Below are 21956 nucleotides of genomic sequence, written 5' to 3' on the forward strand. Positions count from 1 at the left end.
CGGGCTGGAGAAGCCTTAATTCCTCTGGCCAGGCAGGCAGGCGACTTCAAAATGGCCTAAGCGAAAGATGATGGAAGTGAAAGCAAGCGATCATTAAGCGATTCATTAAAAAATCTATGTGTCTCTCTGTCTGCGTGCCTGTCTGTCTGCTATCTGTCTGCTCCCTCCGCCACAATTACAAATTGGCAGGACAGAGCTGTCTCCTATCTCAGGATTCATCTGCGTATCCTTCTCTCTATTATTTAATGCAGCGCTTGCGACAGAGACGGTGCTTCTGGAGAGGAGAAGAGTGAATGACCCAAAAGGGGGGGGAGGGGGGGTGGGGGGGAGGAACTGGAGCGGGGGGGGAAATAAAAATGATCGCCCAAATATAAACACGCCAATAAACAGGGTGCGCAGCATCGTGCGAGCATCCATCTGAGCTGCTCACGTCTGGATTCTTTCTGTGGCATATGTCTGGCTTTGGATTTTAAATGGCAATCAGACCTCGGGAAGAATCCAGCGTTAACTACAGCATTAGAAGCTGCAACCGCACAATTAATCCTCCGGAGTGGCACTGCTCCCTCCGAGATTCCTAAGCGCAGCAGCCAGCTCTTTATCTCTTGGAAATGTTAGCTGGGGGTGATATGGGGCTGAAAGGACTCCCTCCCTTTCAGGGTTTCGAACGCAGGAGACACCAGGGCCCTTTACAGTTCCCGACGATTGTGATAAACAATAACACGTCTCTCATTCTAAAAAAAAAAAAAAAAGAAAAAAAAAAGAAGAAAAAAAAAAGAGACAATCAAATAAAACGAGCAGAGCCCGAGCATAAAACACAGGGAGAGCAGCGGCTTTATTAATTTCGTGACACACACACGGGCTGCTCGGGGAGGTGAGCACGGATCGCTTCCGGAGAGCCCGACCGCGGGGAGAGAGGAGCGATAATAAAAGCTTCATCTGGCCGCGGCCGCAGCCGGGGTGTCATAAACACCACCGCGCAGAGCGGTGCGTGGGGCAGAGCGGAGAGAGCCGGGAGCCGCCGCCTGCCCCGCTCCGGCCCTGCCCCGCCGCGCCGCTCCGCACGTGTGCGTGTGGCTGGAAATCCATATCGCACATTAATATCCATCCATATCCCAAATTCAGAGGTCGACCTGAGAGCAAGCTCGGTGCATACGAAACCAGACGGGGAGGGGTTGCTGGGGAGGCCCGGGCTTCCATTGGCTGCAAGCGTTCGCCGCGGTGCGGGGGTATCTCTAATCATATTCAGCATGTTTTGCACAAGAAATGTCAGCCAGGAAGGGCTATCCGCTCCCTTCGCCAAATTATTCCACGACAATGTCATGCTCCGAGAGCCCGGCTGCAAACTCTTTCCTGGTGGACTCGTTGATCAGCGCGGGCAGAGGGGACGCGGCGGGAGCAGGAGGCGGAGGCGGAGGAGGAGGCGGCTACTACCCGGGCAGCGGGCTCTACCTGCCACAGGCGTCCGAGCTGTCCTACGGGCTGCAGGGCTGCGGACTGTTCCCCGTCCTGGGCAAACGCAATGAAGGTACTTCGCAAAGCATGGTCCCCAGCACGCACCCCTACGTGTCGGGGATGGAAGTGTGGCTAGACCCGCCCCGCTCCTGTCGCATGGAAGAGCCGGAGAGCCAGCAGGCCACCTCGTGCTCCTTCGCTCAAAACATTAAGGAGGAGAGCTCCTACTGCCTCTATGACTCAGAGAAATGCCCCAAGGGCTCGGCCGCCGCCGACCTCGCTCCCTTCCCGCGGCTGAGCGCCGAGGTCAGCCCCTCCGCCAACGGCACCGGGGTGCCGGTCCCGGGCTACTTCCGCCTCTCCCAGGCTTACGGCACCTCCAAGGGCTACGGCGCGGGGCCAGCCGGGGCGGCCCCCTTCGCTCCGCAGCCCCCCGGCCGCTTCCAGCCGCCGCCGTCGGGGCCGCCCGTGCCGGAGGCGGGCAGGAGGGAGGACGAGGAGCGCTCCCCCAGCCCCTCGGCGTGCGGCTCCCAGCGGGAGGACGAGACCCGCGCTTCGTCGTCCACCGCCGAGGAGCTCTCCCCCGCGCCGTCGGAGGGCAGCAAGGCCTCTCCCGAGAAGGAGTCCGTAGGTAAGCGAAGCACGGCGGGGTGAGGCTTAGGAAACGGTGATTAACGGTAATTAAAAAGGAAACGCGGGCGAGGAGCGTCACGACGCGAAAGGAGGATCCTGGCTGCCCCGCAGGGCTGCCAAGAAGCGCTGCTCGCGGTGACCTTCTGAACTTTGTAATATTCGGGCACGGGGTTGCCGTAAAAATTAACGTCCGTCCTATAGCTTAAAACCTCGAGAGCCTCCGCTCTGGGCAACTTTCGCCTGCGTGCGGCTTAAACGTATAGAAAAACGAGCTCAGTCTTTCCCCTGCGATGGGAAGGTGCCTACCAGATAACAGAGATGTTTGTATGGCATCCAAAATAAGCAATAGGCAGTGCCAATAAATAAACCTATTAACGCGGTAAGTTATATTTTACGATCCAGAATGCTTTTCGGAATAACAGCCGCGCTGAAATGTGCCATCTATGAACTGCTATCAAATTAGACTGATGAATGCACCGCGAATATCCTTCAGCGTCTACACTAGATAACAGGGTTGTTATTTATTCATTCGCCTATTTATTTCCCTCTCCGGTCCCCATGGCGAAAGCCTAGCTCCCCTTCCGTGGGCCGCAGACTTTCTAGGCACTCCTCTCTGGCTGCATTTCAGACGCCCTGTTATTCCTCCAGGCGCCCCGTTGGAGAATAATAATAATTAAAAATAATTTAAAGATCAAAACGAAAGGCAAGCAAAGGAAAGCTCCTAGAGAGCCAGCCCCACGCCTGCGAGCCACTCCGAGCCATCGAGGGATCGGTGTTACTTCTTTCCCATACGGTTCCAGCGATAGGACTTCCCGCCCTGAAAGGGGGTGATTTTTTCCCCCCTTTCTTTTATTATTATTTTTTTTTCTTTCGCCGATTCGTGGGAGAGCAAAGGGCCATGGCGAGGCAGCCCGGGAGGCAGGGAGCTAGGGCCCTGCAGCTCACCTTGTTTTCAGCCCCCAGAGCACACTTATGAAGCTCAGATCCTCCCGTTTCGGGCGGCTTTTGTTTTTGGAAGCAGGTGTCTCGGGAGGGCCGAAAGGCTTCAGGCTCCTCACCGAGCCGCCCCCCAGGAACGGCGGGGTCGGAGCGGGGAGAAGCCCGTTTCGGGGGGTCGGAGCTGGACTCCCCTCCGAGCATCCTAGCAGAGGAAAGGCTGCCCCATGGCAGCCCCAGGGCCTTTAGGAGAGCGCTCGGGAGCTTTCGGAAGGCCACCACATCCCAGCACTGGAGGAGCGAGCCCCTGTATGCGCACACACCCACACACGCTTTCCACCCTCTCCTCCAGCTGTTTGCTTCCTACCCGCTGGTAATGTCCCTCTTTTACTTTCTCAAAACTAGGCAATTCAAAAGGAGAAAATGCAGCAAACTGGCTAACCGCAAAAAGTGGCCGAAAGAAACGGTGCCCCTATACCAAGCATCAAACTCTCGAGCTGGAAAAGGAGTTTCTGTTCAATATGTACCTGACTCGTGAGCGTCGCCTAGAGATCAGCCGCACAGTCCATCTCACAGACAGACAAGTTAAAATCTGGTTTCAAAACCGCAGAATGAAACTGAAGAAAATGAACAGAGAGAATAGGATTCGGGAGCTCACAGCCAACTTTAATTTCTCTTGATGAACCTATAAACACATCTTTATGGTTTAAAGAGCCAGTATCATTTTCCTAGGCTGTAGTCATCCGCACCTGTATGGATTAACGATTTTAGACGTTCTCAGTATGTCCTTAAAGTCTTAATGGCTGCTTCGGGGCTGCGGGGGGAGCGGAAGAAAGCCATGCTAACGCTGAGGGCCATGTGTGAGCCTCCTCGGTTCCTGCAGCCTTCCCCGGGCCCGCTTTGCTCTTTCAAGCTTTGAAAGCCCAGAAATAGGATTTCAGGAGCTGCAAACATTACCCCCCCCCTCCCCCCTTCTCCCAACCCTATGTCTCTCCGAAAAGTAAAGGAGCATTCTTTTAAAATATAGGCGGTGTAACTCGGACTGTAAGTAGCTTCGGAATGAATTATTTAAGCCGTGCCATATTTCTATATATTAGGAGCTCAGCTTTTTCTCCCTCTGCTTTCCCTGTCTCCCCCCTCCCCCTTTATCCTTCCCAAAGCAGGACTTGCAATAATGAAATGCAGGCATCCTTTAAAAGGACTTCATGGGAACTAGCGTTAAGAGCAATTTTTTGTTCTTTACCTTGAAAGTCAATATTACGGCTTTGAAATTGGCCAGGAAAATGAAATCTCTTCTCTTTAAAGATATAAAAAAAAGTTCGTCTCGCTCATGGACTAAATTATGACACTTACCTCTGAATTTCTCTCTCTCTTTCTGGTTGTAGATATTTACGTAACGTAGTTTTGCTTAAAGATGTGGAATTAGTGATTTTTTTTTTTTTTTTTTGGTCGATAAATAGCGTTACCGTTGGTAACACGGGATAAGCACACAACGATTCCCCCTTGAGAGAGGAAAAAAAAAAAAAAAAAAAAAAAAAAAAAAAGCCGTCACTTTTTCCTCACTAATTTCACTGCAAAGTGTACATCCTGAACATCAAAAGGACTTTCTGAGCCAGAGCCTGAGATAGCGAGGGAGAGTTCGTCCGTCTTCCTTTATACTGTGAAGTTACGTGCATCAAAGGGTCAAGCTTATAGGTGAAAAAGATTAGAAAAAGATTTTAAAAAGGAGAAAGAAAGAAGGGGAAAAACTATAAGTACAGATATGTATAAATGTCTATTATTATTAAAACGCCGATACCGTTTTAAGCAAATGCATTCTATCGTTATTATAAATGTTAGTTCTAGCTATATCTAGTTCTTACCTTAAATCGGAATAAATTAATATTGTAATGCTGCTGTGCGTGAAAAAGACGATGTTTATGTTCTCATAGAAGAATAAAAAAAGTGGAATGAATCCTTTTAATTTTACCTCTTTTTGTGACTGTTTATCCTCAGGTTCTACTTTATGTCTTCGAGAACTTTTACAACAGGAATAGTTGCCTAAACCCCCTGCAATTACTTTAGGAATCTATTTAAATATTACCTAGACAGTCGTAATTTGTCTGGGCCATATAGCGATGGTGCTCTAAGGTTTGTCGGCTTTTGTTCAGTTTTATGACTTGCTAGTATATCTGGATTGTTGCTGTCTTGAACGAGTGGTTTCAGTTGACTGAGGAGCTGCACAGACTGAGGAAGCAAATTACAATTTCTTGAGGGTAGGGAAGAGATTTTTATTTTCTCACCCACCCCCCCACCCCCACCCCCTTTTAATCACACACCTTCGAGGGTGCAGAGATCTTTAGCTGCCGAGGACGGTGACAAACCGTAGCTTTATCTCAGGGCTCGGAAGAAACCGTGAAGGTGAGCGCATGGGGAGGGGGGAGGTGAGAGCCGCCTCCGTGTCACCGGGCCCCCTCGCACAGGGCCGTTCCCTACCTGGCTGCATGCGGGAGCGCTTATTCCCCCCGGGCCGCCTTTGCATCCTCCCTCCTTCGCTGCATGCTTAGCTAGCGGGAGCTCGCACAAAGGGAAGGCACAACGAGGGCTGGCAGAGGAGCGACAGCTCCAGCTTTCTTCCCGGGTATGTGTGTGCTGGGAGGAGGGGGAGAGACTTTGAACCCGGGCTTAGAGGGAGCCGTTAGCTTTTTATGATGTAACATCGCAGCGGACGGCCTTCCCATCTGCATGGAGAGGCGAAAGCCGCCCTCGGGGGGGGGGAGGGGGGGGCTCTGATGCTATTTCTCTGTTTCCCTGAACCCGGCTGGGGGGCGCGGGGGGCCCGGCGGGGTGCGTGGGGAGCGAGAGGGACTGCGGGGTCACGTTTCTGGTTTTATTTCCGTAGCGGGATCCTTGAGTTAAAGACCACGGCTATGGGGAAAGTAACTATTAGCGCCTGAGAACTGCTCTGTGGTTTAGGTAGTTTCATGTTGTTGGGGCTCCACCTTTCTCTCTACAGCACGAAACTGCCTTAATTACTTCAGCTGATATCATCACCAGGTATGCTTGGTGCGAGGGTCCTTTGTGCCCGAAGAAATCTTAGCGCCGAAGTTATCTGTAGGCGTCAAGTCCCAATGCCATTGTTCCCCATCTGCAACGGAGGCTCCTCTGATTCCTCAGATAAACACGGCAGCCGAGGGGGGAAGCTTGACAAGTTCTTCAAGGTTAGCTAGCTCCTAAGCGAGTCCCTGCCTGCTTGCGGGATTTTCATATCTCTCGTAGGCTGCATTCAAGGTCAGGTGCGTTTTTGCATTCCGCTCGGCGTGGGTAGAGCTCGGGCGGAGGGATCGGAAGGGGGGCGAGGGCGGGGAGCGCTTATATTTTTTTTCCGTCTGGATTTATTCAAAAACGGAGGACGAAAAGCTCTCGGCCGCCCGGGGGAGGGGAGAGACGGAGCCGGGCAGCCCCTTTTCCAGGGGCGTACCGACACACGGGGCCCCGGGCCGCCCGCCCCGCCGAGCCCGCTCTCGCCACTCGGTTCCCGAGGGGTGACCTCGGAACCCCGAGCCCTCGACATCGGGCCCGCTCCCCCGGGCTCATCGCCACGCGGCCCACAAGGCCTCGGTTACGATCACGATTGCAGCGTGCCCGGAGCCGCTCTCCGCGGCGGCGGAACGGGCAACAGCGACCTCTCCGGGCCCTCCGCCGCCGCCGCCGCTCCTCCGCGCTGCGCCCGCCGCCTTTTGTGTCCGCGGCGCCCGCGGCGGGGGCGGCCTCCCGCCGGGCTCTGCGCCCGCAGCACAGGGCGGCCAGCGCGGTCTGAACCGGCTGCCCCGCAGCGGAAAGGCGGGCACGGGAACGGGCAGGGAAAGGCATTCCTGTGGGGTTGGGTTTGGCTTTCTATTTTTTTTTCCTTTTTCCCCCCCCCACCCCTTTTTTTTTTTTTTTTTTTTTTTTTTCCCTAAATGACCGATCGATTATTTCTGCTTAAAGAGAAAGAAAAACTTTTTTTTTCTGAAGCTCCAGACGGGGCTGCAGAAACGGAGAGCGGTTAGATAGCGGATTTGAGGCAGACCTACCCTAGCTGGATCTTCGCGGGAGACGCCTCGGCCGGGCCAGGAGCAGATGTGTACACCGCAGTCCGACAGCACTGCTCGTGTCTGCTTGTGAGCACCGTGCTGCTGTCGGGCTGCCCTGTTCTGTGTACATACCGACGGTGTATTTACAGTGCGTGCGTGCCTCTGTAGCCTTCACGCACAGCTTTTCCTCTGTGCTTTATATCTCTTTGGATTCACATCGCTCCGCTTTTGGACCGCTTCCCCCAAACTCTGAGTCATTCTTTCCGCCCGCTGTGCCAAAGCACCGCTCCGCGCCGGTGGGTTCCGTCCGAATCGTTCACAGCGGCAGGAAAAGGCGAGACGGCATTCCAGCGTAAAATCCGCGCAAAGCCCGCGGCCGCGGAGCTCTGCCCCTCGCAGAGGCGTGCTTCCTGCCTCAGCAAGAGGGATGGGAGCGCCGCGGGTTTCGCTGTGCCGGGATGGAGGCCGGGAAGGGTTTTATTCGGCCACGAGAACGGTGCCTCGTGCCTGGAAATTCCAATTTCGTACCGCGGTGGGATGGCCGGTCGGTCTTTCCCGGGATCTGCTGCCCCAAATCCCGCAGTAACCGGCAAGGTAAACGGTACGAAACCGGTGCAGCCTCCCACGAGCTCTCGTGGCTCGTATGAAAAACGTACTTTGGGGAAAACAGCCTAAAAGGTCGAAAAGGGAGGCGAGCGCTCGAGCGCTATCAGCAGCGCTGTGACCGCGTGAAAAACGCCTGTAATTATTTGCCATATTTTAACTCGCGCTTTCCGCACAACCTCTCCTGCCGCTCGGGTGTTGGCAGCGAACGCGTTCCGAATTTTACAGGGAAATAAAAATGCAGACGCGTTCTTTTAAACGTTATTGTTATTGTTATTCATTTGCTATTATTTTTGGTGAGGAACCAAAAAAATTGAAACCCGCCGCAAGTTGAGAACCCAAATTCGAATATAAACATCCAGGACTCCTGCAGCTAAGATTATTTTTTTCTGAATGGAAAAAGGAAGTTCTACAATCACATTTCACCACAGCTGACTCTTAATAATAAATATAAATGACGTCGAGTTCCGTCTTTCCAGGAAAGAAATACAATTATTTTTCGCTATTACGGCGCGTCTATACAACGGCCACAAAAAATAGCGGAGGAGACCTTTATGTACATTTTTTGAATTGTTCGAAACTAACGGGCTCCCCGTTTGCGGGGATCCCGTAAGTGTTTTATAATTTTCTAACTCTAATAGGGGATAATAGTTTCATTATGGGCCTTTGTAATCCTGAATGGGGAGAGAGCGTCGTTAAAATGGGATCTCCATGCGATTTCTGACTAAACTGTTGGGAGGACATGAAAAGAAAAAGCGAGAAACAGAGAGGGGAGAGAGAGGGAGAGAAGCGGCCCACACAGCCATGTAAAACTAATTAGAACCACACTTTTGCACGCACGATATTTACATGTGATTTTAATTCTCACTCGGCCTTCCCTTCCGTTCAGGGGGCTCTGCTTTCAGCACAGCACACCCCGAGCACCCCGAGGCTCCTACGGGGATTTCGGGGCTCCCCCCGCACACCGCAGCACCGCGCGTCCGCCGGAGGGACGGGGACCGGCGGCGGCGCGGGCGCGCAGCGCATCCCCGTTTAATCCCTAACACTGGCCTTGGATCTGGCCGCGCCTTGCTTTCCCCCTCTCCCTCCCCTCCTTCCGCGGAGGACCGTAACCCTCCGCTCGGTTTCCAGAGCGCGTCCTGCTGCCAAATCAATAACTTCTCTCTGTTCCGCGGGGCGCGGGGCGGCCGAAAGCGAGAGCCCCTTTTACATCCTCCCCTCCGAGCGCGGTGCCTTACTGCAGCGGGCACACGGCGCTTTTTCTCCCCTTCCTCCCCCCCACCCCCCCCGCCGCTTGGCTGCATAGTTAAGAATAAATCGGAGCCAGCGACGCCGCTGCCCGCCGCTGCCCGGCTCCCGGCGGCCCCTCTGCCGGGGGGGGTCCAAGGGCAGGGCCGGGCGAGGAGGGAGCTTCGGTCACTGCCGCGCTCAGTCCGGCCCGAGGGGGCCGAATCCCCGTGCTCCGGTCCTGCCCGGGTCCTCTTAAGGCCTTTCGGAGCGGCTCCGGCCGTGGGATGCGTCGGGTTTGACTTTTCGTTGCCGGTCCCGCTTAGCGCGGAATGGAACGGGATTATTTACAGGGAGCTCCCAAACGAAACACAATGGTATAATTTAACCTTTCCGAGCACTCGTAAATTTTTACTGCTGTGAAACACAGCGATGCAAATGAGCGCGCTCATAGTTACTGACTTCATAACAACCCCGTGGCTCCCGAAACAATAACTCCTTATGAAATATAATAAATATGTATTTAAATACAGTACGCCGCAACTGCTATTTTGCTTCTTTTTATTGCTTCGATTGTTGTATAATTTTATGTGAAGGTCTCCGACCAGAAGGGTTTGGTGGGTTTTTTTGTGCCTTTTTTTTTTTTTTTTTTTTTTCGTAGGGAACGCGACTCACTGATGGGATGATTAATTACGGTATAAAATAGTCCGCTTAAACGAAAAAAAAAAAATAAAAAGGAGAGAGGGGGACGAAGAGAGGAAGAGGAGAGAAAGAAAGGGAAGGGGGGGGCCATAATGCGGAATCCGATCTTTTAATCTCAGTTGGCCGCAATTAAAACAAACTCCGCAGTATAACTCAAATATCCCTTTGCATAAAAACATATGGCCTCGCTATAAAAATGATGGCTGGAAAACACTGACCCATTAATAGCCCGCGGACTGATTTATACTTTATTGTTCTGCTCCCCCGCCACGTGACCGGGGCAGCCAATGGGCGCCCGGGCTGCCCCCAACTTATTACTGACTCTACTTCTCCGCCAGCACCAAGTTGTTACGTGAAAGCCGCAGCCCCGAATTGCGGCGGGTCGGGCGCCCGCGCCGCGCCGCGCCATGTCGGCCCCCGGGACCCTCAGCAACTACTACGTGGACTCCTTCCTGGTGCCGGAGGGGGACGAGCTGGCGGCCCCCCGCTACGCCCCCGCGCCGCTGGGGCCGCCGCCGCGCCCGGCGCTGGCCGAGCACCCCGAGCTGACCCCCTGCAGCTTCCAGCCCAAGGCGCCCGTCTTCGGCCCCCCCTGGAGCCCCGCGCACCCCGCCGGCGCCAGCGGCGTCCCCGCCGTGTACCACCCCTACGCGCACCACCAGGCGCCCGTGGCACCGCCCGACGGCAGGTACATGCGTTCGTGGCTCGAGCCTGTGCCGGGCTCCTTGTCCTTCCCCGGGTTACCTACCAGCAGGCATTACGGCATTAAACCTGAACCGCTGGCGGCCAGAAGGGGTGACTGTACCACGTTTGACACTCACACTTTGTCTCTGTCTGATTATGCTTGTGGTTCTCCTCCAGTTGATAGGGATAAGCAAAGCCACGAAGGCGCATTCTCTGAAAACAATGGAGAAAGTGAGGCAAACGGAGAGAAACCACACATTGATCCAAGTAAGTGGGGCTGCGGGGAGGCGCGTCTGGGGCCGGGGAGGAGGAGGCGCGGTGCGGGGCTCCGCGCTGACCGGGCACCGGGGGCTGAGATCCGCGCTGCCCCTCGCGGGCTCTGCCGGGATCCGGGACGGCTGCGGCTCTACGGGCCGAGGGGAGAACAAAAACCCTCTGTGCGGCTGCGACTTGAAATAAAGTAAAATAAAATAATTGGGAAAAAAAATCCCATCTCTCCCGCCCTCCCCGCCCCCCCTCCCCCGGCCACCCCAGCCAACTTCGCAGGACATACTCGCATCCTCCCGCAGCACTCACGGAGCGGGTGCCCGAGAAGCATTGGATGTGAATGTGAGCTGCGGGGCCCGGGGGGGGGGGGGGGGGGGGCAGCTCAGGGCCGGCAGCCGGAACCTCGCCGTTGCGCGGTGCCCTCCTCCCCCTCCGCCTCCCGGCGGAAATGCCCGCGCTGGGCGCCGCGGGGCCGCGGAACGGAGCTGCTCCTGTTAATAACGCCGTGCAAATAAGGGCCCTGAGCTGCAGAGGCTGTAATGACGACGGCCGTGGGCCGGCTCGTCAGCTCCCCGAGTCCTGCCAGCGATGACACGGGAGAAGGGTGAATTGTAACAGAGAACCAATTCAGACGAGCTGCCGCTCCGGCCGGGCTGGCACTCGGAGCGGCTGCGGGGAGGGCAGGAAGGAAGGAGGCAGCCAGCAGAGAGCAGGAGGACGGGTGTTTTCAAACTGCATCCTACAAACAACTAAAAAAAAGCAAAGGGAGGCGGGGGCGACGTGGCTCTGCGGCTCAGGGGTCTCCGTGACCCCTCCCGTGAGTGGGGATGTGGGTGCTCCGTGCCCACCGCGGAGACGAGGGGCACCCCGACTCCAGGACCCCCCCACACCCACAAGACACCCCCCTGATCCTCAACTTCTTCTCTCGCTCCCCCCGCAGATAACCCTGCTGCTAACTGGCTCCACGCGAGGTCCACCCGGAAAAAGCGCTGCCCTTACACCAAGCACCAGACGCTGGAACTGGAGAAGGAGTTTCTGTTCAATATGTATCTCACCAGGGACCGCAGGTACGAGGTGGCCAGGCTCCTCAACCTCACCGAGAGACAAGTGAAAATCTGGTTTCAGAACAGGAGGATGAAAATGAAGAAAATCAACAAAGACCGAGCGAAGGATGAATGATGGAGATACGCAGGTTAAATGGAAAAAAAAAAAAATTAAAAAAAAGCATAAAGTAAAACAAAAACAAAAAAAAAGCAAACAAACAAACAAAAAAAAAATAAAAACAACACCAACAAAACCCTCCCCTCGAGCCCTGCCATGCAATGCATCTGGGTCCAGGCCTCAATTGTTTTTCCAAGGCAAATTCTGATTACGATTGTACCTTGCTTGTCACAGTAGCATGGAGAGGCCAGTTGCCAGGAGAGGTACAGTAAGACTTTTCATTTTCTAATAGGAAAGAAAAAGGGGGCATTAGCACGAAACGGCTGTTGAGCTAGCTTGTATAAATCTACCTGTTTCTTCACTTAAGAAAAAGAGGAAAAAAAAGAAAAAAAAGAAGGAAAAAGGAAAAAAAAAATAGAACGACGAGCAAAAACTACCTTTTCATAATGCACAACTATTTACGGACTGTATAGTTTAGTCGACGTAGTTAATTTTATTCGCTCTTTGCGCGGCAGAGAGACCTCTGCTCTAATACTTGAACACTGTGTTTTATTGTGGTAATTATGTTTGTGACTCAATTTATGTGCTTGGGTGCTGTACCGGATGTAATTGTGTAAGCTAGAATTCAATTTGAACTCAGGTTGTTTATTATAAAAATGGCATAGAGTATAGCTCTGTAGCGTATTAAGTCTTTTCTGTATAATTAGACAGTTAACCTTTGATTGTAAAATATATATTATATATATATATATACCAATTTAAACACACACACAAAAGTAGAAAAAAAAGTTTGTCCGGGATGTCTGGGAATGGCGGTTCTCAAAATACATGGAAACGAGTCGTTTTAGTATGCACAGTTGATATATATATCGTACTGTCTGTGTCAGTTGTATATATGATCTATATATGAAAAAGTAACTAAGCAGACTAGCTTAATATTGTTTTTGCACCAGTGAGCAGTTAGCAGATTTCGGAGCTATACGTATATGTGAAAGGGTAACTACCTATGGTTTACGTTTTAATTTTAATCAAATGATTTGATGGTTGTTGTAATGAAGGTTAATTTTATTGATAATAAATTATACGCTATAAAAACCTACATTTGGTTATTGTAAATTTGTATCGCTTATTAAAAAAAAAAAAAATCATAGTAATAATAAATCCGGGAAGTGATGTTGATGCAGAACGTACACTGTCTATTTTGAAATAGTTACCTCATGGCCTACTGACCAAATCGTTGTGTTGAAATGATATTTAACTTTTTGCCAAATAAAATATATTGATTCTTTTCTATTCCGTGATGTTTTAAGGTTCTTAAGCAGGAGTTCCACCCGAAGTCCCCAGCGGATGTGGCGGGGCTGAAAGCCGAGCTGGGGCTTCTTGTGTGCTCTTCTGCAAACGCAGAGCCCCAGCACGGGAAAAACTGGGCTGTTTTTGGCTCTAAATGGGTCCGGAATGCCTTTGGTTCCCCGAGGGGGTGAGGCCCAGCTCCCCCCTCCCGGACACCGCTTCGGAAGCCGGCTCTTAGCGATGGAGATCGGCAGCTCCTGCAAAGAGGAGCGGGGGCTCCCGCTCACGATTTTATTCCATTTCTACGGCGGGGCGGGGGTTGGTGCGGACCGACCCGAAACGTGCAGCTCTCCTCGGAGCGGGCCGTCACATAAATCGGTGCAGACGGCGACATTTAGACCGGGCCGCTTCATTGCTCCTCGATAACGCGCCCAGAGCTCGGCGTGCTGCAGCGAGCTGGGGAAGGAACCCGCGCTCCGAGCCCATTCTAAATTCCCTTCTGGAGATAATCGCCCGTGCAAAAATATGGTATTGAGAACGTCCCTCATTTCTTTCTCCCTTCGCCTCCGCGTAGGGGATTTTTTTTTTTTTTCCTTTTTTAAATGTCCCGTGGCAAATAAAAACAACCCGCTGCATTTTACTAGCGCCGCAGATTATGTATGTATATAGAGAGACAGAGAGAGATAAAATTTTACTGACAATTATGGTAGAATTTATGGTGTCAATTTTACTCGCTGGTTCAGTCGAGGGAAAGAGCAGGACTGGAGCAGGGGAGGCAAAATCCGATTATTCCTGTACAGCAACAACAGAAGGGAGAAAAGAGATTCTTCGGAGCGGGAGATTTCTGCGCCCCCCCCCCCCCCTCGTCCACCCCTCCCCCGCCGCCCCGAGCCAAACCGGGCTCTGCAACAAAAGAAATCGCGGAGTCTGCGAGCGCTGCGCTGCAGCCGCGTTGGGGCGGACATATTTCCGCGAGGGCGGCCCTGCGCGCCCCGACACCCCGACAGGGTGGGAGCGGAGCCCGCTCCGCTACCGCGTATCCATCGCACAGATATGTACCGAGAGCCAAATAAGACGGAGCGCACTCGTGGTCTTTGGCAGAAGTTGTTGTTAGGAAAATTCAGAGCCGTGCAGCGCAATAAAAGAAAATGACTGCTGTAACCGTTTATGGGGTGTAAAACGCTGCAGGGCGAAAGGCAGAATGTAGGGAGCCGGCACGGAGCGTACAGATGTGCAGAACTGCGGGGGGAAAACGCTGTCGGCTTCACCTTGAAAAAAAAAATAATAATAATAATAAAAGAAATCCGGGGTAAGATTTGATGAGTTCTAATTAGTGAAAGGAGCTCGTTCTGGCGTGCACACACAAAAAACCCCTAATTGAGCCCCGAGCCGGTGTTTGGGATGCTGGGACGCCCTCTGTTGTTGCAGACAGAGGCAACTTCAAAGAATCAGCATTAGGAGTGTGTAATAAATGACGGGTCTGCAAACTGTCTGGAATTCGGCCCTTAATGAGTTTACAACTGTCCAGCCACAATTAAGATTTTCTACAAAAGCCTTTTCATTTGTTTTGTCTGGCTGTTTTAGATAAAGCGAGCGAACGGAAATAACAGCCTTTATGAGCCTCCCCCCCGGCCGGGCTGGGCCAGGCGCGGACGCGGACGCGGAGCTGCGGGGCGCGGCCGGAGCGGGGTCGCCTGCGCGGTGCAGTTCCGCGGGGCGAGGCGGGCTGGCGGCGCGCAGGCTCGCCGGCAGGTGGCGCTGTGAGCCCGCGAAAGAGCAGCCGCCCGCCATCAAGCGCTTGGTCGCCTCCCGCCAGCGCCTAAAATGTCGACGGTGTGGGTGCAGAACGCGGGCCGGAGCCACGGGCTGCGCGTCAACACAAGGCCGAGTTCTTTTTTTTTTTTCCCCCCACTATTTTCTGCTCTCTCTCTCTCTCCCTCTTCTTTTTTTTTTTTTTTTTTTTTTTTTTTTTAATCCAATTCTTCTTCTTCTTTATTTTTATTTTTTTCCTTTCCTTCTCCTTATCCCCGGCTCACTGAGCCATTAGGGTACAGTGCGGGTAGCATCAATGTGTGGCCGCAGCAAAAGCTCGCTCCTCACCGCGTCCCGCGTTATTATTCTCAAAGCATCCACCACGCTCCCTGTCAGCTGACAAAGCCGCGGCACAGAGCTGCGAGCCCGTCCCCTCCTTCCCCAACCCTCATCCCGCTCAAATCCTCCCGTTTTCCCGGTGAGGAATGACATACACAGAAAATGCGGGGACAGCAGCGCTGGGACAGAGCAGGGGGAATCGGGGTGCTCCCGGCTCCAGCCGGCCCTGCCCGGGGCATGTGGTGGGCACGGGCAGCCCTCGGAGAGCGTGGCAAAGACGGGAGAAGCAGCGCTGCGGAGCTTTAATTGGAAAATTATTTACTGGAGAAGGGAAATTTCCAACATCTGTCTCTGGTACAAATAAAACTCTGCCTGCGTCCTCGGCAATTCCCGCTTCTTGCGACCCGCTGTATTTCCATCGTACAGATGCTAACAGTCGGGTACTCCGCAAACTTGACGCGTCTCAAAGTCACTCCTAACTTCTTTTGGCCCGCTACTCTGATTTCATCCTCTCGTTTTCGTATTTTTCTCCATTTTGCTTTCGTTGGCTTTCGGTCTTTGGAATGAGAAGTAGTGGGGAATGGTAGCTCGTGTTCACATGTTGCCGAAAGAAAGGGGGGAAAGTAATTGGAGAGAAAACAGAAGTGGGAGGGAAGGAAGCACAAAATGTGCTCTGCTAGAAGATCGTTGTATTTTTCAACTTAGAGTCAGACAAGAGAAAGAAAAAAAAAAAGCTGAACAGCGCTGTGTAACAGAACTGCTTTCTCTGCGTTTTATTTACATTTCCTTAAATCAAAGCCAATATCTTAACATCGAAATTCAGCATCGGAAAGGAATGCGCGCTCTGTGCTATTTTTTCCCCACCCCGTTGTAAAGATTTAATTCTTTCTAGGGATAGAGAGCAGCAGCCACTCCCCGCTTTCTAATAAGAGCCTTCTTATCAAATGTTTGTCTACAAAGGCGTTGTTAAACTTGTTATGATTAATTCCTTTTTTTTTTTTCTTTTTTTTTCCGAGGGCAGTAAAACTGCACCGAAATTAAGAAGTGTTTATGCGTCGTCATGAGAAGTAATAACGTGGCACAGCGCGCTCCATTATAATCGGGGATAAATTACGGCGGGATTCTAAGACAACAAAAATCCTCTCTAGTGCGAAGCACATCGCGATCTCTCCCGGCACATGAGCCATAACCGGGCAGTGCTCCCAGGTCGCACGTAACTTCTGAGCACCGTTTAATCGCTACCTTTGACTTCCCGGAAAAGCTCGGGACGCACAGTGAGGCACCCCCGGTTCTCCCACGTAAAAAATAAATGCAGTGAATGCCGCCTGGAGGATTATTTTTAAAGCGTGTGAGAAGATTGCGGTGATGGAAACCTCGCAATCTCAGCTCGCTCGCTATTTCCTCGACTGTAATATATAGACATATATATACACATTTGAATACGTTTTGCAGGCTGCTGTGTCCGAGGTTGTTTGCATGCGACAGAATGAGACATTTCGGGGCTATTTCCGAGCAGCGCCGTGCCGGCGTTGGGCGAATACGCGGGGGGTGGGCGCGCACATAAGGCGGTGGGGGCCAATTCGGAGCTGCTTCGACGATTTGTTTGGCGGGAGGCATTTTGACGTTGTTTTTATTATTATTTGTGGGTTGGCAGATAAAAAGCTGCTAGCAAAATAAAAGAAAAGGCGGCGGTCACAACACACCCCCGCAAAGCTAACGGCATCGCAGCGCTTATTTTGCAGACACGCGGAACCCGAAATACACGCGCCCAGCCCCGCCGTTCGCTTCGACGTTATCAATATTAGAGTCTAGACATCGGCTATGTTTGCCGTTTCTTTCTCCTCGCGTCTTGGTATGTTGTCACCAGAGGAGCAATTTATTGGTCTAATGTCATCTACTTCAGCTTCTTTGATCTTCTGAGTCGTCGTCTTGTTTGCTTCGCGTTCGTTTAACTTCTTGGGCCTTTCTTCCCCTCCGGCAGCCTCTTCTGCCGGAATGTTCCCACATCGACCGCAGCGATATTGCCAAAATCGGAATAAGCTCGAGCAGAGCCCTTTTCTCCAGATTCTCCCCAGCGCCTCCGAGTATCAGCCGCGTTTTCACGTGCCTGGCGCTTGGCACATCTCTAGGAGCAGCCGCCACATTTGCATGCTCTGAGGCTGCAATATCTCGGGGACCTCGCTCTAAGAATTTACTCGCTTCTGTCAGAAACCTGTATTCATGGGGCTGCAATAACCGCGCATAAAGGCTCCCCAAGGGCGAGCGTGGAGGTGTGCGGGGGGGAGAGGGTGTTCCACGTTTACAAAACGGAAAGTTTAGGGTCCGTGCGAAATATCGCCAAGAACAATTTTAAGTGGTGAGAAAGTCTTTGTACACGGGGCACCAAACTATAATTGAAAGGAGAATTTCCGGGGCAATTCCATTGTGCTCCTTCCAGTTTATGATGTGCAATACAGGCAGGCAGTAAAAGCTGTCTTTACCAGGACTCCCTGTCTGAGGGAAGGAAACTCATTTTACGATCCGTTTAAAGGAAGGGCACGGTGCAGCATCCTCAATGCAGAGCCATTCGCATTGTTGGGGAGCCGGGGTTTAGAAAACCGGCTGCGTTCCCCTCGAGCTGAGAAGAACGGGGCCGTAAGGTATGTACAACGGAAAGGTAAAAGGGGTGCTGGGAAAAATAAATAAATAACAATAATAAATAAGGCTCAGGGCAGAAGACATTTGCAGGCGGCTCCTTGAGTGCAACGTATTGTTTTCTTTTTGCTTAAGGCGCTCAGAAAGTTGAACGTTCCCTCAACAGCATGTTGTACGCTGCCTTTATTCGGGGGGCGGTGGTATTTTCCTTTCTACCCTGGGAGGAGGGCCGGGCCGACTCGTGGAGGGCTCCGCGCACCCCTATGCTAGGTTCGGGCTCCGGGAACCTCAGTGGCGGGACGGGGTCGGTTGTGCCCCGTAGCCGAGTGCGCCCCAAACCCCCTCCCCGTATACCAGTGACCCCTCTGTGTGCTTGCAGCACGGACAATAATAACAATAATGAGCGCTTTCACTTCTTTCAAGTTGTTTTGTTTTCAACGTTCTCCCCTTTGGCCCCCCTCCCCGTCCCCCCGCCCCGTCTAACGAGGACCACATGGTGCCCGCCCCCCCCCGTTTCCCCCCTCCCTCCGCCGTCGCCGCCGAGCGGTTCCTCGGAGCGGGACCCGGGTTCCCCCCCCCCCGCTCGGCGGAGGCGGCGGTGCCGTCGGGGGGCGGAGGGGCGGCGGCTCGACGGCGCGGGGCGGCGGCGGCGGCCCCGGCGGCCCCGTCCATGGCCGGGCACCGGCGGGCCGCGGCCGGCACCACCTGTGAGGCGGGCGGGGATTGGCGGGCGGCGTCATATGACCGGTCACGTGCTGGAGGCAGCTCAGTCCAAAAGAAAATGGGGTTTGGTGTAAATCTGGGGGTGTAATGTTATCATATATCACGCTACCTCGTAAAACCGACACTGAAGCCTGCCGGACAACAAATCACAGGTCAAAATTATGAGCTCTTCGTATTATGTGAATGCGCTTTTTAGCAAATATACGGCGGGGGCTTCTCTTTTCCAAAATGCTGAGCCTACTTCTTGCTCCTTTGCAAGCAACTCCCAGAGAAGCGGCTATGGACCAGGCGCGGGTGCCTTTGCCTCCTCCATGCCCGGCTTGTACAATGTGAACAGTACCATATATCAAAGCCCGTTCTCTTCCGGATACAGCCTGGGCTCTGATGCCTACAACCTGCATTGTTCCTCTTTTGATCAGAACATTCCCGTCCTCTGCAATGACCTAACCAAACCCAGCTGTGAGAAAGCGGAGGAAAGCAACCTGCACAACCAGGCTGAGGCTAATTTCCGGATATACCCCTGGATGAGGTCTTCAGGTAGGGGCGAGCGGGGCTGGAGCTGTGGCAGCCAGGCAAAGCGTGTCGCCAAAATTACTGTCAGCACAGCCTTGATGGTTTTAATTATAGCCGAGGCGCCATTGCGTAGAAAGCCCGTGGCATTGTATGTAAATGAGTATCATAAAACTTTTTATTGCCCAATTAATGGGTTCTAGCCTCGTAAATTTATTTAACTCCATTTGCTATGGAATTTTAGCATTGAGTTTATTCGCGCTTTTTGCTGCAGAAATGCGGAGAGTTGGCTGCGTGCTCGCAGAGCCCCCTCGGGTGAGCGTCCCCATTGCCCTCCGCCGAAGTCGGGCAGAAAAGCTCCGCCCGGGGGGGGAAGGGGAGCCCGGGAGCGGGATCGGCTGTGCCGGGGCTCCGCCGGGCCGCGCCGCGCCGCGTTCCCCCCCTGACCCCTCCGCGGAGATAAGAATCTATAGAAACGGACTGAACAGGAAAGCGGAGGGAGGGGAGGGAGCCGGGGGGGGCTGGGGGCGAGAGTGTGTGAAAAGCGAGAGCTCGCTTCTGGGGCTGAACGCGGGGTATTGTTTACGATCCGGGCGGGGTAGGGGAGCGGGGTGTGTGTGTGTGTGTGTGTGTGCAGGGAGCCCCAGACATTAAAATAAAATAAATACGGCCCGGCCTTCCAGATTTTTATTTCCCCTTGCGAAACGCAAAAGCCTGGAAGGTTTTAGGGAAATATATCGCCCGGGGGAAAGTTCCTCCTCCCAAAAGCAATTTCCTCCTCCACCTCCTCTCCTGAATGCTTTCTCTCCACTTTTTCTATGTCTCGAGCAACTTAATTTTTGCTTTGCCCGAGCAGGACAGGTCGTGTCGCTGAAATGTCTTTGTTAGGACAAAGTGTGTGTGTATGGGGGGGGAGGGTTGAGTGAGGGGAGGGGGGGGGGGAAGGGGGGAAGGGGATTATTCACTCTCGCTTGGGCCGGTTTTGTTTTGGTGTTTGTTTTTTACGTTGGAAAAAAAAATGGGGATGAAATAAAAAAGATAAAACTTTCCTCTTCTCTTCCTGCCTAACTGCTGGGCGTGTGTGCCTGCCTGCCTGCCTTCAGGTCCCGATAGGAAGCGAGGGCGCCAGACCTACACCCGCTACCAGACCCTGGAGCTGGAGAAGGAATTCCACTTCAATCGCTATCTGACTCGGAGGCGGCGGATAGAGATCGCCCATGCCCTCTGCCTGACGGAGCGGCAGATCAAGATCTGGTTCCAGAACCGGCGGATGAAGTGGAAGAAGGAGCACAAGGAGGAGAGCTCCAGCACTCCGGCTCCCAACGAGCCCACGTCAGCAGCAGCGTCTGTGGAGAAAGTGGAAGAAGATGAAGAAGAGGAGGATTAGGGAGTCCCATTCGAGGAAGCAATCTCTTAGAATAACGTACACACGTGACAGCTGTAAAAGCTCCCTTTAAAGAGAGAAAGGAAAAAAAAGAAAGAGACACTCACTGTTTTTATTAAAAAAGAAAAGAAAAAAAAAAAAAGTTAATCAGTTCCCTTTAGTTCTGTCTTGCAAGCGAGCGTTTGCAAACATGAAAACGTCTCTTGGGTTGGACTTCCAGCCCTCTCTCCCCTCTCCCGTCCTCCCCAAACCCGCCCCGTGGTAGCATATCCTGAGAGCATCCTACAATCATTTGAGTTTTCGTTCACCCACGCTCGGGTGGGTTTCTCTTGGGGACGTTTCGGTGGGAGGACTGCTGCTCGCACATAAAGTACACCGTGACCTTCCGAAGTAACTACCTGACTAAATAGTCCCAATCACGTCGTAAGGGGAAAAGTGCATTAGGCTCGTATTGAGGAAAACTACCTAATTTTGAATAAGTAGCTCTGCACTTTTCTTTTTTTTGTATTATTATTTTTTTTTCCTTTATCTTTTCTTTTAATTATTGTTAGGAAAGTACCATAACTAACAGCTACACTAACAAAAGGTAAAACAGCAAGCGAGGGGGAAAAAAAAGATGTGCCACAAACCACTACAATCCACAGCAATGAGTCGTACTACCTATTTTTCAGACTACCTATATATCTTGCTCCGCCTACCTATCTTCGAAAGTATGCTGTATTTTAGTAGTCAGAAGAAGATAACGTACTAATGTGAATTGCAAAACGCTTTTAGAAACATAAACGCAGTCGTTCGAAAAGCACGCATCGATAGCTTTGGTATAGAATTTGGTACCGTAAAGGCTGAATATATTTAAATTTAAAATAATATATTTATTCCAAAGCAATTATTAATGAAAACCATATGCTGCAATATATCTCTGTCCGCGAACCTTTACTCTCTGGAGTGAGGGAGCGAACGCACACGCCAATATTGTACAAAGCGGTTTAATATCTACCGTGGGCTTCTACCTTAGGCTGCCTCTGCTCAAGGCCGTTTCCTTATCCTGGGTTGATCTTACTCAATATAGCTGAAAGTGTTCTTGGCAAAGCGAATTTAAATGACCATGTAATCGCCTTTCAAATATCTGTTTGTCCTGATGATCCCAACGTGTTAATATGTAATACCGTGAATTTTCCTAAGATAGCAGATATTGTATATTTGAACGATTTTTTTTTTTTTTTTTTTTTTTTTGTCATTTATATTTGTCTTGGAGCTCATTTGTAAGACCATGTCATAAATTGGGAAGTATGTAATTAATTGGGAAACTTTGTCGCATGACGTATCGTTCAGATCTCTGTATAAACCCGTCTCGAAGGTTTGGCTAAAGTTTATTCAAACAATTGTATGTCACAATGTGTTTCGATGTGTTCGTTGTGAACATTTGGATATGCCGTGTAAGTATTGGAAGTGGAAAAAAAAAATGTCTGTGAACTCTCTTTGGAAGTGATCCCGTGTTCAAGTATCCCCCACGATAAATGTGTTTTATGTCACCCGGAAAATAAAGATGCTTGTTGACAATTCATTGTGCTTTTATTTTTATTAGGGAAACAGTTCGAAGGGAG

At 52.0% G+C, this 21956-nt stretch overlaps 3 protein-coding genes across 3 annotated transcripts; all 3 read left to right on the plus strand.

The window, feature by feature from the left end:
* Nucleotides 1-1263: 1263 nt before the first annotated feature.
* Nucleotides 1264-3701, plus strand: HOXA10 (homeobox A10; the record flags this gene model as incomplete). The annotated part of the gene is made up of 2 exons (XM_079538298.1): nucleotides 1264-2083; nucleotides 3427-3701. 2 exons carry the CDS (start codon nucleotides 1264-1266, stop codon nucleotides 3699-3701), a joined length of 1095 nt encoding a protein of 364 aa, XP_079394424.1.
* Nucleotides 3702-10015: 6314 nt separating this feature from the next.
* HOXA9 (homeobox A9) lies at nucleotides 10016-12035 on the plus strand (the record flags this gene model as incomplete). Its single annotated transcript, XM_079538610.1, has 2 exons — nucleotides 10016-10559; nucleotides 11500-12035. The coding sequence occupies 2 exons, from the start codon at nucleotides 10016-10018 to the stop codon at nucleotides 11736-11738; spliced, it is 783 nt and encodes a 260-aa protein (XP_079394736.1). The 3' UTR covers nucleotides 11739-12035.
* A 6483-nt stretch (nucleotides 12036-18518) lies between these two features.
* Nucleotides 18519-20355, plus strand: HOXA7 (homeobox A7; the record flags this gene model as incomplete). Its single annotated transcript, XM_079538524.1, has 2 exons — nucleotides 18519-18995; nucleotides 20072-20355. The coding sequence occupies exons 1-2, from the start codon at nucleotides 18620-18622 to the stop codon at nucleotides 20353-20355; spliced, it is 660 nt and encodes a 219-aa protein (XP_079394650.1). The 5' UTR covers nucleotides 18519-18619.
* Nucleotides 20356-21956: the final 1601 nt, after the last annotated feature.

Source organism: Tetrao urogallus (genome assembly GCF_951394365.1).
Source record: "Tetrao urogallus genome assembly, chromosome: 7".
Taxonomy (NCBI): domain Eukaryota; kingdom Metazoa; phylum Chordata; class Aves; order Galliformes; family Phasianidae; genus Tetrao; species Tetrao urogallus.